The sequence below is a fragment of the Macaca thibetana genome, chromosome 4, assembly GCF_024542745.1.
Source record: "Macaca thibetana thibetana isolate TM-01 chromosome 4, ASM2454274v1, whole genome shotgun sequence".
In the NCBI taxonomy this organism is placed as follows: domain Eukaryota; kingdom Metazoa; phylum Chordata; class Mammalia; order Primates; family Cercopithecidae; genus Macaca; species Macaca thibetana.
In genome coordinates this window covers 154,469,337-154,481,364 of record NC_065581.1, presented here as the reverse complement: position 1 = coordinate 154,481,364, position 12,028 = coordinate 154,469,337, and the positions used below count along the sequence as shown (strand labels likewise).

General features: G+C 36.9%; 2 protein-coding genes across 16 annotated transcripts in view; one reads left to right on the top strand and one right to left on the bottom strand.

The window, feature by feature from the left end:
* Nucleotides 1–12,028, top strand: part of GTF3C6 (general transcription factor IIIC subunit 6) — a 1,097,326-nt gene that overhangs the window by 851,894 nt on the left and 233,404 nt on the right. The gene's annotated exons all lie outside the window — the stretch shown is intronic.
* Nucleotides 1–12,028, bottom strand: part of CDK19 (cyclin dependent kinase 19) — a 217,127-nt gene that overhangs the window by 143,790 nt on the left and 61,309 nt on the right. For 5 of the 15 annotated variants that reach the window (XM_050789070.1, XM_050789075.1, XM_050789076.1 and 2 more), the window contains 2 exons: nucleotides 4,107–4,245; nucleotides 3,137–3,212 (listed from right to left, as the gene is read on the bottom strand). The exons of 1 other annotated variant lie outside the window; for it this stretch is intronic. In XM_050789070.1, the coding sequence (XP_050645027.1) occupies nucleotides 3,137–3,160 (24 nt within the window). In that variant the 5' untranslated portion in view covers nucleotides 3,161–3,212; nucleotides 4,107–4,245. Of the gene's footprint in view, nucleotides 1–3,136; nucleotides 3,213–4,106; nucleotides 4,246–6,602; nucleotides 6,773–6,831; nucleotides 7,268–12,028 lie in introns of those variants that run through there. 9 more of the 15 variants (XM_050789065.1, XM_050789079.1, XM_050789078.1 and 6 more) reach the window with 5 other exon arrangements.

Below are 12,028 nucleotides of genomic sequence, written 5' to 3'. Positions count from 1 at the left end.
CTATACAGTAGCTCAAATCCACACAAAAAATTAAGAACACCAGGAAAAATAATGACATAGGCAAAGAGAAAAGAAAGCATAAATGTATTTTTGTCTGTAACTCTTTTCTTTAATATGATATAAAGGACAAATACATAAAACAATAATTATAAAATTGTGTTAGTGGGCTTAATGTATAAGATATATATGCATAGTCACTGTGAAATACCATCCATGCTGAACTTGCTGTGAAAATCCCTATCATGTTGGGGCTAAGTATTTAAGGTACTCATAAAATGCTATTCAATCTAGAAACTGCACACTTTCTAAAGTTCTATTAGGCAAACTCTCAATAAGAATATGAAGGCTATGGCTGAGAGTGGTGACTCATGCCTGTAACTGCAGCACTTTGGGAGGTTGTGGCGGGTGGATCACTTGAGGTCAGGTGTTCAAGACCAGCCTGGCCAACTTGGTGAAACCCTGTCTCTACTAAAAATACAAAAAATTAGCTGGGCATGGTGGTGCATGCCTGTAATCCCAGTTATTTGGAAGGCTGAGGCAGGAGAATCATTTGAACCCAGAAGGCAGAAATTGCACTGAGCCAAGATTGCGCCACTGTAACCCAGCCTGGGTGACAAGGCAAGATTCTGTCTCCCTAAAAAAAAATTAAAAAAAAAAAAAGAATGAAGGCTGTAACAGATTTTAAGAGTTAAGTTTCTCCATCACATTCCAAATTTATATAAAGACATACATGCCCATGGATTCCTTGGCACGTAGAAGTCTCTGTTTCAAAAAGGACATTTATAATTAGGTTATCATTTCCTATTAATCAATACCTAAAATTTCAGTTATTTACCCAATTAATTCATGGAAGGCAGGGCTGAAAATGCTGTGCTAAATTACGGTACTCTAACACAGAAAAACAGCACACCAATAATATTTATATTGTTTGATATGATAACATGTGAGGATTTTAAAATGTGAAAAATCACTTACCAAATGCTTATCTGGTAAAACATTACAAATACCTCCCCCAAACTTTTTTTTTTTTTGAGACAGTCTTGCTTTGTCACCCAGGCTAGAGTGCAGTGGCACAATCTCAGCTCACTGGAATCTCTGCCCCCCACGTTCAAGCAATTCTCCTGTCTCAGCCTCCCAAGTAACTAGGACTACAGGCATATGCTACCACAGCCGGCTAGTTTTTGTATTTTTAGTAGAGATGCGGTTTCACCATATTGGTCAGGCTGGTGTTGAACTCCTGACCTCAGGTGATCCACCCGCCTCTGCCTCCCAAAGTGCCGGGATTATAAGTGTGAGCCACCGCGCCCAGCCACAAATACCACTTTATAATCAATGGAAAATCACCAAATTAGAATTTTTTCAAATAATGTGCATCCTAAAGCAAACATAGGGCCAAGCATGGTGGTTCACGCCTGCAATCCCACACTTTGGGAGGCCAAGGCAGGATTGCTTGAGGCCAGGGGTTCAAGGTTACCGTGAGCTATGATTAAGCCACTGCACTCTAGCCTGGGTGGCAGAGCAAGACCCTGTCTCTAAAAAAAAAATTAAAAATAAAAGTAACACAAATTTAGAATTGTGGACCACTGGTAGAATTTTTTTATTCTGTTCATTCATTTATTTATTCAAGAAACATTTATGGCACACTTGCTGTGTCAGACACTATGGTAGGAACTAAAGATAAAAAGACAAGGTCTGCCCCTCAAAGTACGCACAGTCCGGGGAGAGGCTCCCATTCTAGAATTAAAGAAGGTATGATTAGAAGAGACCTAAGAGTTCCCTTATTTAACAGATGAAACTGGAACTCATCACTACTTAGCTACTAAGGCAGACATCCAGGTATAGAGATTTCCCACCCCATGTGTTCTTTGCACCACATTTCTTATGACTAAAAGCGATGAAGGAGTGTTCCATGCAGGTGAAGCAGAAACATGGTACTCTGGGCAATATATGTAATAGTTATTAAATTGGAGACAGAAATCCCTAATGGATATGTACAATATAATTATTTAACAATTATTAAGTAACAACTGTTTAAATAAATATCTAACAATTTAGAGACAAACATCTCTAATAGATGTGATATTATGGTAAAGCCCTAATTAGCAACATTTACTGAAGAACTAAAATAAGGTAATATAATAGTAAGCCTTCTGAGCTATAATTATAGTTTTGCCTCTGTTTTCTGATCTGTAAAATGGGGATATTAAAATTTTATTTCACAGACTGTTGTGAAAATTAAGTGAATTAATACTTGAAAGCACTTAGTAAGCCTGGTACCTAGTAAACACTCATTAAATGTTTGGTATTCTTGTGGACAATCATTTCTTAAATGTCCTAGTATGATACATAAAGACCAAAACACGTAACTATTTTCTTTAAGGGATTATCCTATTATTATGATGGTCTTATTTTCTGGTGACTAATAAAATCTCACTATATTATATATTTCAGAAATAGTATTTAAAATGAATAAGATTTAATAGTATGACCCCTTACTCTATAAAGACCTTATCAGTCCTAAAGCTACAGAAAAATAGACATTAATTAAATCACTAATTAAAATTCCATCACAATTTTAATAAATTAAATCATTTTGTTCAGTATTACTGAGATCACAAATCTTAAATGTCATTAAGAAGATATTCAAAGATGACTTTCAAGTAACTAAAAAGTTTATGGGCTAGGCGTGGTGGCGCATGCCTTTAATTCCAGCACTTTGGGAGGCCAAGGAGAGAGGATCATTTAAGCCCAGAAGTTTGAGACCAACTTAGGTAACATAAGGAGATCTCTTGTCTACAAAAAAATTAAAAAATTAGCCAGGTGTGGTGGCACACGCCTGTAGGCCCAGCTACTTGGGAGGCTAAGGCAGGAAGATCTCTTGAGCCTGGGAGGTCCAGGCTGCAGTGAGCTGTGATCCAGCCTGGGTACTCCAGCCTGGGCAAGAAAATAAGATCCTGTCTCAAAATTTAAAAATAAAATAAAAAGTTTATACAGATTTTCTCATTCTACATAAAATATTCTTAAACATATGTAAAATAAACATTCATTATATATATTAATGAAACTCTTTTATATTAAAATAAATCATCACCCAATATCAATAATAAAATAAATAACTGTATTTGTATCCACTTACTGCAATCTCTCTACAAGCCGACATGGATATTCCTGTGCCTTCAATTTGCTTCAATGCATATTCCTTTTCATCTTTTCTGCACATAAACAAAAAAACATTATTTTTCCATATATTACTTTCAGATTCAAAATTATAACTACAAAAACAATGGAAACGCACTTAATTTCTCAGTGATATGTAAACACTCTCACTATGCCATGCATTGCTTATTATTTTTGATAATATTTCAACTACAGAAATATGAAATACCAAAAGAAATTCATGTCACAATGAAAACATCAGACAGAGCCAAAACACAAAATTCAAAATTGAAACAGAACAGGATACTAAACACAGCACTAGTTTCAAAGAGTAAACAAGCATAAATATAAACTCAAACATATTGCAAGATAATTCCACTCCTGTCTTAATTATCTGGAGTCTACATAAAGCATTCTGTTATAGACATTCGCTACAAAAAAACTGACAGACATAAACTCCCAGATTCATTTAAAGTAATTTCATAGTATAAGAAGCATTCATAGGAATGATAACCCACTGAAACACACTGTATCTCACTTAGGATGGGGACATTCAAAAGCCCGAGGACCTCAATCAAAAGTCTTTTAAAGAGACCTCAATCAAAAGCCTTTTAAAGACTTCAAAGCTCTAGCCACCAACATGTCATTCTCAGGAACACTAGGAGAAATCCAGTACCTAAAGTGGATTTTTCAAACAATGCACGTAGTATTAGGAATTCTGGGAAATCCCAATAGTTACTAAGTTGCTTAACCAAGAGAATACAGCAGTTCAAAAATCAGTGAAACATTCTGTTAAAATATTAATAGTAGACAGCTAGTATAATACAGTAAGTACAGTAAGCATTCTCAAGAGTGCTGAAACCAGAACCAGCCACACAAAGGTCCCTGCTGAATATCATAACTATAGTTCATATTGTGAGTTGTTCTTATAAGAGGAGTTAAATCCATGCCTTTCAAGTTTTGTCTTTTGATTGTATTACAGCCTCAGCAAAGTACCACCAGGTCATGATGTTTTTGTCAAATATAGCGCCAAAGTAGTGTCACATCTGTCTACTTAGCTATTCCTCATTTTCCCCATTCTGTGTTGACCTGCAGATAGAGCAGTTTAGGATGTTATTCAAAATCTACATTTTAAAACACCATTTTACATCCCTTTTGAAGACTTTCACAATCATCTATAAGCAAATAATTGAGTTATGGTCACTTTCCCTCACAATCATTTTGAAAATTATATCCAGTTTTCTTCCAACAGATAGCATTCAGGAAATAATTAAACAGTATTTTGACAAACAAAACATACTAGGTATGTCAACAAGATGGACTATGATACAATTTTTAAAATGATGGCTAGAAGGTCATTAGAAACGTGGAAAATGTGTACCATATGCTACTGAGAAAATACACAAATTATACTATATAAAAACACACATCTACAAATATGTTGAAGGCAATACGAAAAATTAAAAACAGTTACATTAAGATGAAGGAAGTTATGTCGACTAACTTTCGTGCTAATATTATACTGCCTTTTAAATTAGAATTGAGGTAAAAAGAAAAAAAAAATAAATTGATACTCTGAAAATACCTACTAAAACAATCTTTAGTATTTTCAAAGTGATAGCTCAGGCATGTTTTAAACAGCAAAGTCAAAAATAAGGAAAGCTTAAATGATCATTTTTTTCCTTTTTCTCCATCCTGTTTTTTGCCCAAACATAAAACTAGACTTTTCAGACCACTCAGAAGCCACTAAGAAGCACAAACTGCAGGTGACTGAATGTAATCAAAGCCAAGTGTTCCTTCTGTGCCTTAAATGTATTTGTGGGTATATGAGTGAGAGCACATGTCCCTGAGAAGCTCAACGCAATGCTTACAATGTAAATTTTATACATTTAATAATTAAATTATCTATCAGATATCTATTGCTAAATATTTAAGTTTGATGTATTCTTTAAGCAAAATTATAAAAGCTTTCTGAAAAATTTTTCACATGCAACTATAATTTTTTCAACAGAAATATTTCAATCCTCAGTTCCCCTAGACAAAGCAGTCCAGAAGCTCATGTAATTGCATAGTTTTATTTTAATACTGTAAAGAATATTACACAATCTGGATAGGTTATAGTTGCTATGGAAACTATAAGATCTTTGCAGTAAGTCAAAAAGTGCAAAATTAACACATCAAATTAATGGCTTTTGAATTTCACATCCAGTCTGTCAAAGGAATTTGAAAGCTTGAACAGAAGAGACTGAGCATAGGCCTCTTACTCTAAATTATATGGACAGGAACAAGGAACAAACCCAGTAATTATTTCACTTAATAAGTTTAAATATAACTTCCATCTGTTAAATAAATAAAATACTCAAACATTTGCAATTTTAAGATTTATCTGCAACATTTAAATTGAGAATGAAAGAAAGTCCATATATCATTACTTTTTATCTTTGTAAACTAACTGTCAGATGGTAAGTGATGATGTGGAATCTCTGAGGTTCACCATATGAAGAACCTGCAAGGTCCCAGAGGGCATATGGGACTTCTTGGCACTGTACTACGTGAATGCCAATCTTTGGGCATATGCCAACACCTCAGTCTGAAGACTAAATATGCATCCTCTAACACAACGTCTAGAAATATTTCAATGATCAGGCACATGAGACAGAGAAGCTTTACTCCTCTCATCCCATGTGAGTGCCCCTCTCCAGGAGTTCCTCCAAGTAGAGGAATTCATACCTCACACCTTAGATGTTTCAGGCACATGTACTATTAAATATCATAAAAGAACAATTTTTTCTTTTACATGAAAAGGCTGAAAAGCAGGTGAACCTGCCTAGCCTACACTGCTACGATAATCTGGCTGTTAGAGGCAGCTTAGTTCCTCCTTAAAACTATTTCATTTCCAAATTACTTTTATTTCTAAATAACATAAAGATAGACAAAGCAATTCCAAAGCCTTCAGAGAAACTGTTTTCTACATTTTCATGTATATTAGATAGTATGATTAGAGCAACTGCATATTGAAATTAATCAGAGGAATTTACTAAATGCATCCAGAAGAATTTAAAATACATATATTTGTACTATAAACATGGATAAAAGCTATATAGAATTTTTAAATATCAAGATGTTTCTTCCATATGTCTATAACGTGTAGCAACACCATGAAAACTTCACTCTCAGCAGTCACAATGAAAACCAATTGTTTGATGTGAACATTATGTAACAAAATAGAACAAATATATTTGACAAAGACTGATTCTACTAGGTCTTCCATCTGAGACACTATGTTCCTTTTTTCTTTTTTTTTTCTTTTTTTGAGACAACTGTGTCCCCCAGGCTGAAGTACAGTAGCATGATCTGGGCTCACTGCAGTGTCGACTTCATGGGCTCAGGTGATCCTCCCACTTCACCCTCCCAAGTAGCTGGGACTGCAGGCACACACCACATACCCAGGTAATTTTTGTATTTTTGTAAAGATGAGGTTTCGCCATATTGGCCAGGCTGGTCTCAAACTCCTGAACTCAAGTGATCTGCCCATCTCGGCCTCCCAAAGTTCTGGGATTATAGGCCTGTACCACCGTGCCCTCCTGGTTCTGGAAAATTCTTGATGCAAACAATTCTATAGAGAGTAGAAAATATAAAAAGCACATATCTATGCAAAAAAATAGAAATCATTACCTTAAAATGAAAGTTTACTCCCATACAGAAAATCAAGCTCAGCGGTAGAATTTAAACGTAATTCAGGGAAGAATTTCTCAAGTCTAGAGAAGCAAGCCCAGCAGGAACATCTCTTAAATGAAATATTAGGATCTGTTTTAATGAAAAAGATAGTCTTACACCTTTCAACAACATCCAAACTTGGCGACCAGCCCACACTCAACTGTAGCAAGGTAAAGCACAATTCAGTAGCCTACACTCAAAACCACAGAGTTAAACCAAAGTTCCATTTGTTGTAGTCACAATTAGACCGGCCCAAGGTTCTTTGACTCCTATCAATAATACTGCTGGATGTCCAGACCAGCCATGGGCCACGTTGATCCCAAAGACCTAGGGTAGACAAAAAATTTAGAAGAAGCATCTTTTAAAGAAAGATAAGAAAAACCAAAATGAGGCAAGATTGAAGGAAAATTTTAAAGTATTCAAAATAACAGAATAAAAATCCTTTTTCTTTGTTTCTAATAAAAACAGAAAAGCCTTATTATTTTATATTAGTTTATATTATATATCCCAATATTGCCAAACTCTTGGGATAAACAAATTAGAGACAGATATCAGCAAGTTCACAATCCACATGGAAAGAGATTCTGGGTGACCAGAAAATATACAAGTAACTCGATGTGCTCCACACCCACAAAAGATACGCATAATAGATGCAGAGAGAATGCAACCATTAATTCATTCAGAGCTTTAAGAAAGGTAATTCCAATAAGCCATGCCTTTGAGGGAGGAGTTCCCCACGTAGAGGAGGGATAAAGAGGTTTAGAGAATTCCAGGTAGAAGTATGGCATAAGAAAAACAACCGAAGTATATTCAAGAAACAGCTGGTATCCAGTATAAATAGAAAGCTAGGTGCATTATGACTAGGGCAAGAGATGAGGTTAGAAAAGTAAAGAAAGAGACCACGTGATCTAGAAAGACGCTTGTGTTTGATACGTAAACAGCGTAGAGTCAAAGGTTTTTGGAACAGAGAAGGTTAACAGATCTTTGCTCGGAAAGATAACAATGATAACTACAGATAAAAACAGGTGGCAGAGTAAACATTTGGTAGGTTGAGTCAAATGTCCAGATAAGAGAAGATGAAGGAGTAGATTAGCAGCAGAGGAGAAGAAATAATAGGTCCAAAAGACATTTGATTCAGAACTGACAGAATTTAGTAACCACTTGATTCTGTGTGAAGGAGAAGATGACTCTGAAGATGGATGAAGTTTCCACTCTGCCTCATCGTATGAATGACCAAACGTTTTTGTTTTTTTTGTTTTTGGGGGTTTTTTTTTGAGATGGAGTCTTGCTCTGTTGCCCAGGCTAGAGTGCAGTGGCATGATCTCAGCTCACTGCAACCTCTGCCTCCTGGGTTCAAGCAATTCTTCTGCCTCAGCCTCCCAAGTAGCTGGGACTATAGGCGTGCACCACCACACCCAGCTATTTTTTGTATTTTTAGTAGAGATGGGGTTTCACCATATTGGCCAGGTTGGTCTCGAACTCCTGACCTGGTGATCCGCCCACCTTGGCCTCCCAAAGTGCTGGGATTATAGGCCTGAGTCACTGCGCCCGGCCAAATGACCACACTATTAACCACAGAAATGATGACATGACCTAAATGAAGACCTGGAAACCTAAGATTTTATCCTAAAAGCAATGAAAATTACATATGAAGGTTAATCTTATTAGAGAGGACTAAAATTAAAGGAACGAAAAACAATTAGGAAGTTACTGCGATGTAAGCGTGAGCAGGTGAAAACTTGGATTAGTAGAACAGAATGTTAGCTCTGAAAGGGATCTAAGACAATCCCGTATAATCTGTTCACTTCAGTGATGAAGAAACTAGGCCAGCAGCTAGACACAGAGCTAAGACCAGCTCTTCCAATTCTTCATGACACAGGGGTAATAAGACAGGAGAAAAGAAGGGACATCTATGATAGTCATTTTAAAGGAGGAACTGATGGGACCAAATGAACAGAAAAGATTAAGAAGGAGGAGTCAAAGATGAGTCTGACGTTTTGAGCTTGGCTGATACAAGGATGATGCCTCTGAGAACAAGGTTCATATCAGATCTCAGAAGATTCTGTAGCTTTAGAAATGATTCCTTTACATAGAAAGAAACCCCAACCAAAAATGAAAATACCTCGGAAGTTCAAAAAGGAGATGTCCTGAAGATATTTATTTACTAAGGGTCTACAATAGTAGAGTTTCAGACTGAAAGGTTTGAGTCCATAAATGTGATGATACTGCCTAGAGGAAGTAGCACATAGATAAGGACTTTTGAGTGCCCAGGAAAGAACTGGAGGGAGGGAGGAAGGGAAGGAAACAGTTCTGAAGATACTTCTCTTTTTCTTTTCTGAGGCAGAGTCTTACTCTGTCACCCAGGCTGGAGTGCAGTGGCGCAATCATGGCTTCACTGCAACCTCTGCTTCCTGGTTCAAGCAATTCTCCTGCCTCAGCCTCCGGAGTAGCTGGGATTACAGGCACATGACACCATGCCCAGCTAATTTCTGTATTTTTGGTAGAGACAGGGTTTCACTATGTTGGCCAGGCTGGTTTCAACTCCCGGCCTCAAATGATCCACCCACCTTGAACTCCCAAAGTGCTCGGATTACAGGTATGAGCCACCACACCCAGCCCAATACTTCTCTTTCATATCCCTTAGAACAAGGTCCTCAACACTTGGCCCACAGATCACTACCATTCGGTGGCCTGTTAGGAACAGGGCTGAACAGCTGGAGGTGAGTGGTGGGCGAGCAAGCAAATCTTCATCTGTATTTACAGCTACTCTCCATCACACCCGTTACCACCTGAGCTCTGCCTCCTGTCAGATCAGTGGCAGAATTAGATTCTCATAGGAGTGCGAAACCTACTGTGAACTGCACGTGCAAGAGACAGGTTGCGTGTTCCTTTTGAGAATCTAATGCCTGATGTTCTGTCACTGTCTCCCATCACCCCCAGAGGGGATCATCTAGCTGCAGGAAAACAAGCACAGGACTCCCACTGATTCTACATTATGGTGAGTTGTATTTCATTATATACTACAGTGTAATAATAACACAAATAAAGTGCAAAATAAATGTTATGGACTTGAATCATCCCAAAACCATCCCCACCCTGCTGGGTCTGTGGAAAAACTGTCTTTCACGAAACCGGTCCCTGGTCCCAAAAAGGTTGGAGACCACTGCCTTAGAAGACAAACAATTCTATGAAGTTTGCTTTTTTCTAAACCTTATGAGTCAAATTCAAATCATGAAATCATCAGAAATACAGTATCTAAAATAAGACAGTATTATCAGTTTTTACAACTAGGTGTTACTTACAAGACATTCTTCAAACTATGTGATGTGCTACCATTGGTCAGATTAGAAAAAAAAAAAAGACATTCTTCAAATCATATGACATCTGGGCCAACTATTTTTTTCTTCAAGAACAATAATGACATAAATCCACGTTGTATCCCTTTCCTTTATTACGTGATGCTTTGGCTTAGCCAACTAGGAGGCTTCCACAACATGGAAAAATAATTTTAAAACACAATGTGGAATAAAAGTTGAAATAACAAAAAAAAAACAAAAAAGATCATCTTGTTTCATATGGGTATCATTCTGAATTATTCAGTATCATCATGAGCCCAATATTCAGCCAGCCTAGTAGTAATGATCCGTTATTTGGAAACAGTATTCTTTATTACATAATAACATATTTAAATTTTGTATAATGAAATTTTTCAAAAATAAATAAATAAATGGCAGTAATGCTGCATGTACCCATCACACAATTATCAACTCGTGGACAGCCTTATTTCTACTGCCTCCACTTTTCTTAATTATTTTGAAACAAATCCCAGACATCTTTCTATTTCATTCACAAATAGTTCAATGTCACAACACTTTAATATCAATAATTTTCCTAGTTTGAAAAATAGTCTTTTAAAGTAATTCTGAAACATTTAAAATCTTCCAACATAAGGTACTGCTATTATTTTGTATTCCTCTTATTAATGAAAGATGTCAAATAATACTAGTACCCTCTTTATGCTTTTCTTTTCCGACAAAAATGTGCTTCAGAAATTATGCTTTCATCCACCAAATATTTCACCTATTCAATCTCTAAACATCACTAAAATATAGTACTATTCTTCTTTATTCAACTTAAGAATTCCCTCGCAACATGAAAATGTGACAACAGTTTGATTATGTCTTTGCTTTCATTCCTTAGAAAGACTACCTTTATTTACTCCTGTTTTTGTTTGTGTATGGAGACAGGGTCTCACTATGTTGCCGAAGCTGGTCCCAAACTCTTGACTTCAAGCGATCCTCCTGCCTTGGCCTCCCAAAGTACTGGAATTACAAGTATGCGCCGCTGACCTAGCCTAGTCCTTTTTCTTACAAACTGATTGACTAGTTTATCTCGGTTTTTTTTCTTCTTCTTCTTTTTAGACAGAGCTTCACACTGGCATCCAGGCTGGAAGGCAGTGGTACAACCTCAACTCACTGCAACCTCGACCTCCTGGGCTCCAATGATCCTCCCACCTCAGCCTCCCAGTTAGCTGGAATTACAGGCATGCTCCACCATTTTTTGTAATTTTCTGTACTTTTTGAACAGACAGGGTTGTGCCATGTTGCCCAAGCTGGTCTTGAATTCCTGGGCTCAAGCAATCTGCCCACCTTGGCCTCTCAAAGTGCTTAGGATTACAGGCGTGAGACAACACACCTAGCTAGTTATCTTTCTCTTAAAAATGATCTTCATTATATACTATTTCCTTCATTTAGAATTCCAAGTCAGATAAAAAGCTTTCAAAACAACTAGAATAATTTTTTCTTTTTTTTGAGACAAGGTCTCTGTCACCCAAATTGAAGTGCAGTGGCGCAATCATGGCTCACTACAGCCTTGACCTCCCAGACTCAAGCAACCCTCTCACCTCAGCTTCAGAGTAGCTGAGACTATAGGTGTGCGCCACCACACCTGGATAATTTTTTTATTTTTTGTAGAGATGGGATCTCACTATGTTGCCCAGGCTGGTCTCGAACTCCTAGGCTCAAGAGATCCTCCTGCCTTGGCCTCCAAAAGTGCTGGGATTAGAAGGGTGAACCACCATGCCTGGCTTAGAATAATGTTTTCATTGATGAATTAATTGTATAATTTCTTTTCTTTAAGGTGTTCATATTTAGTT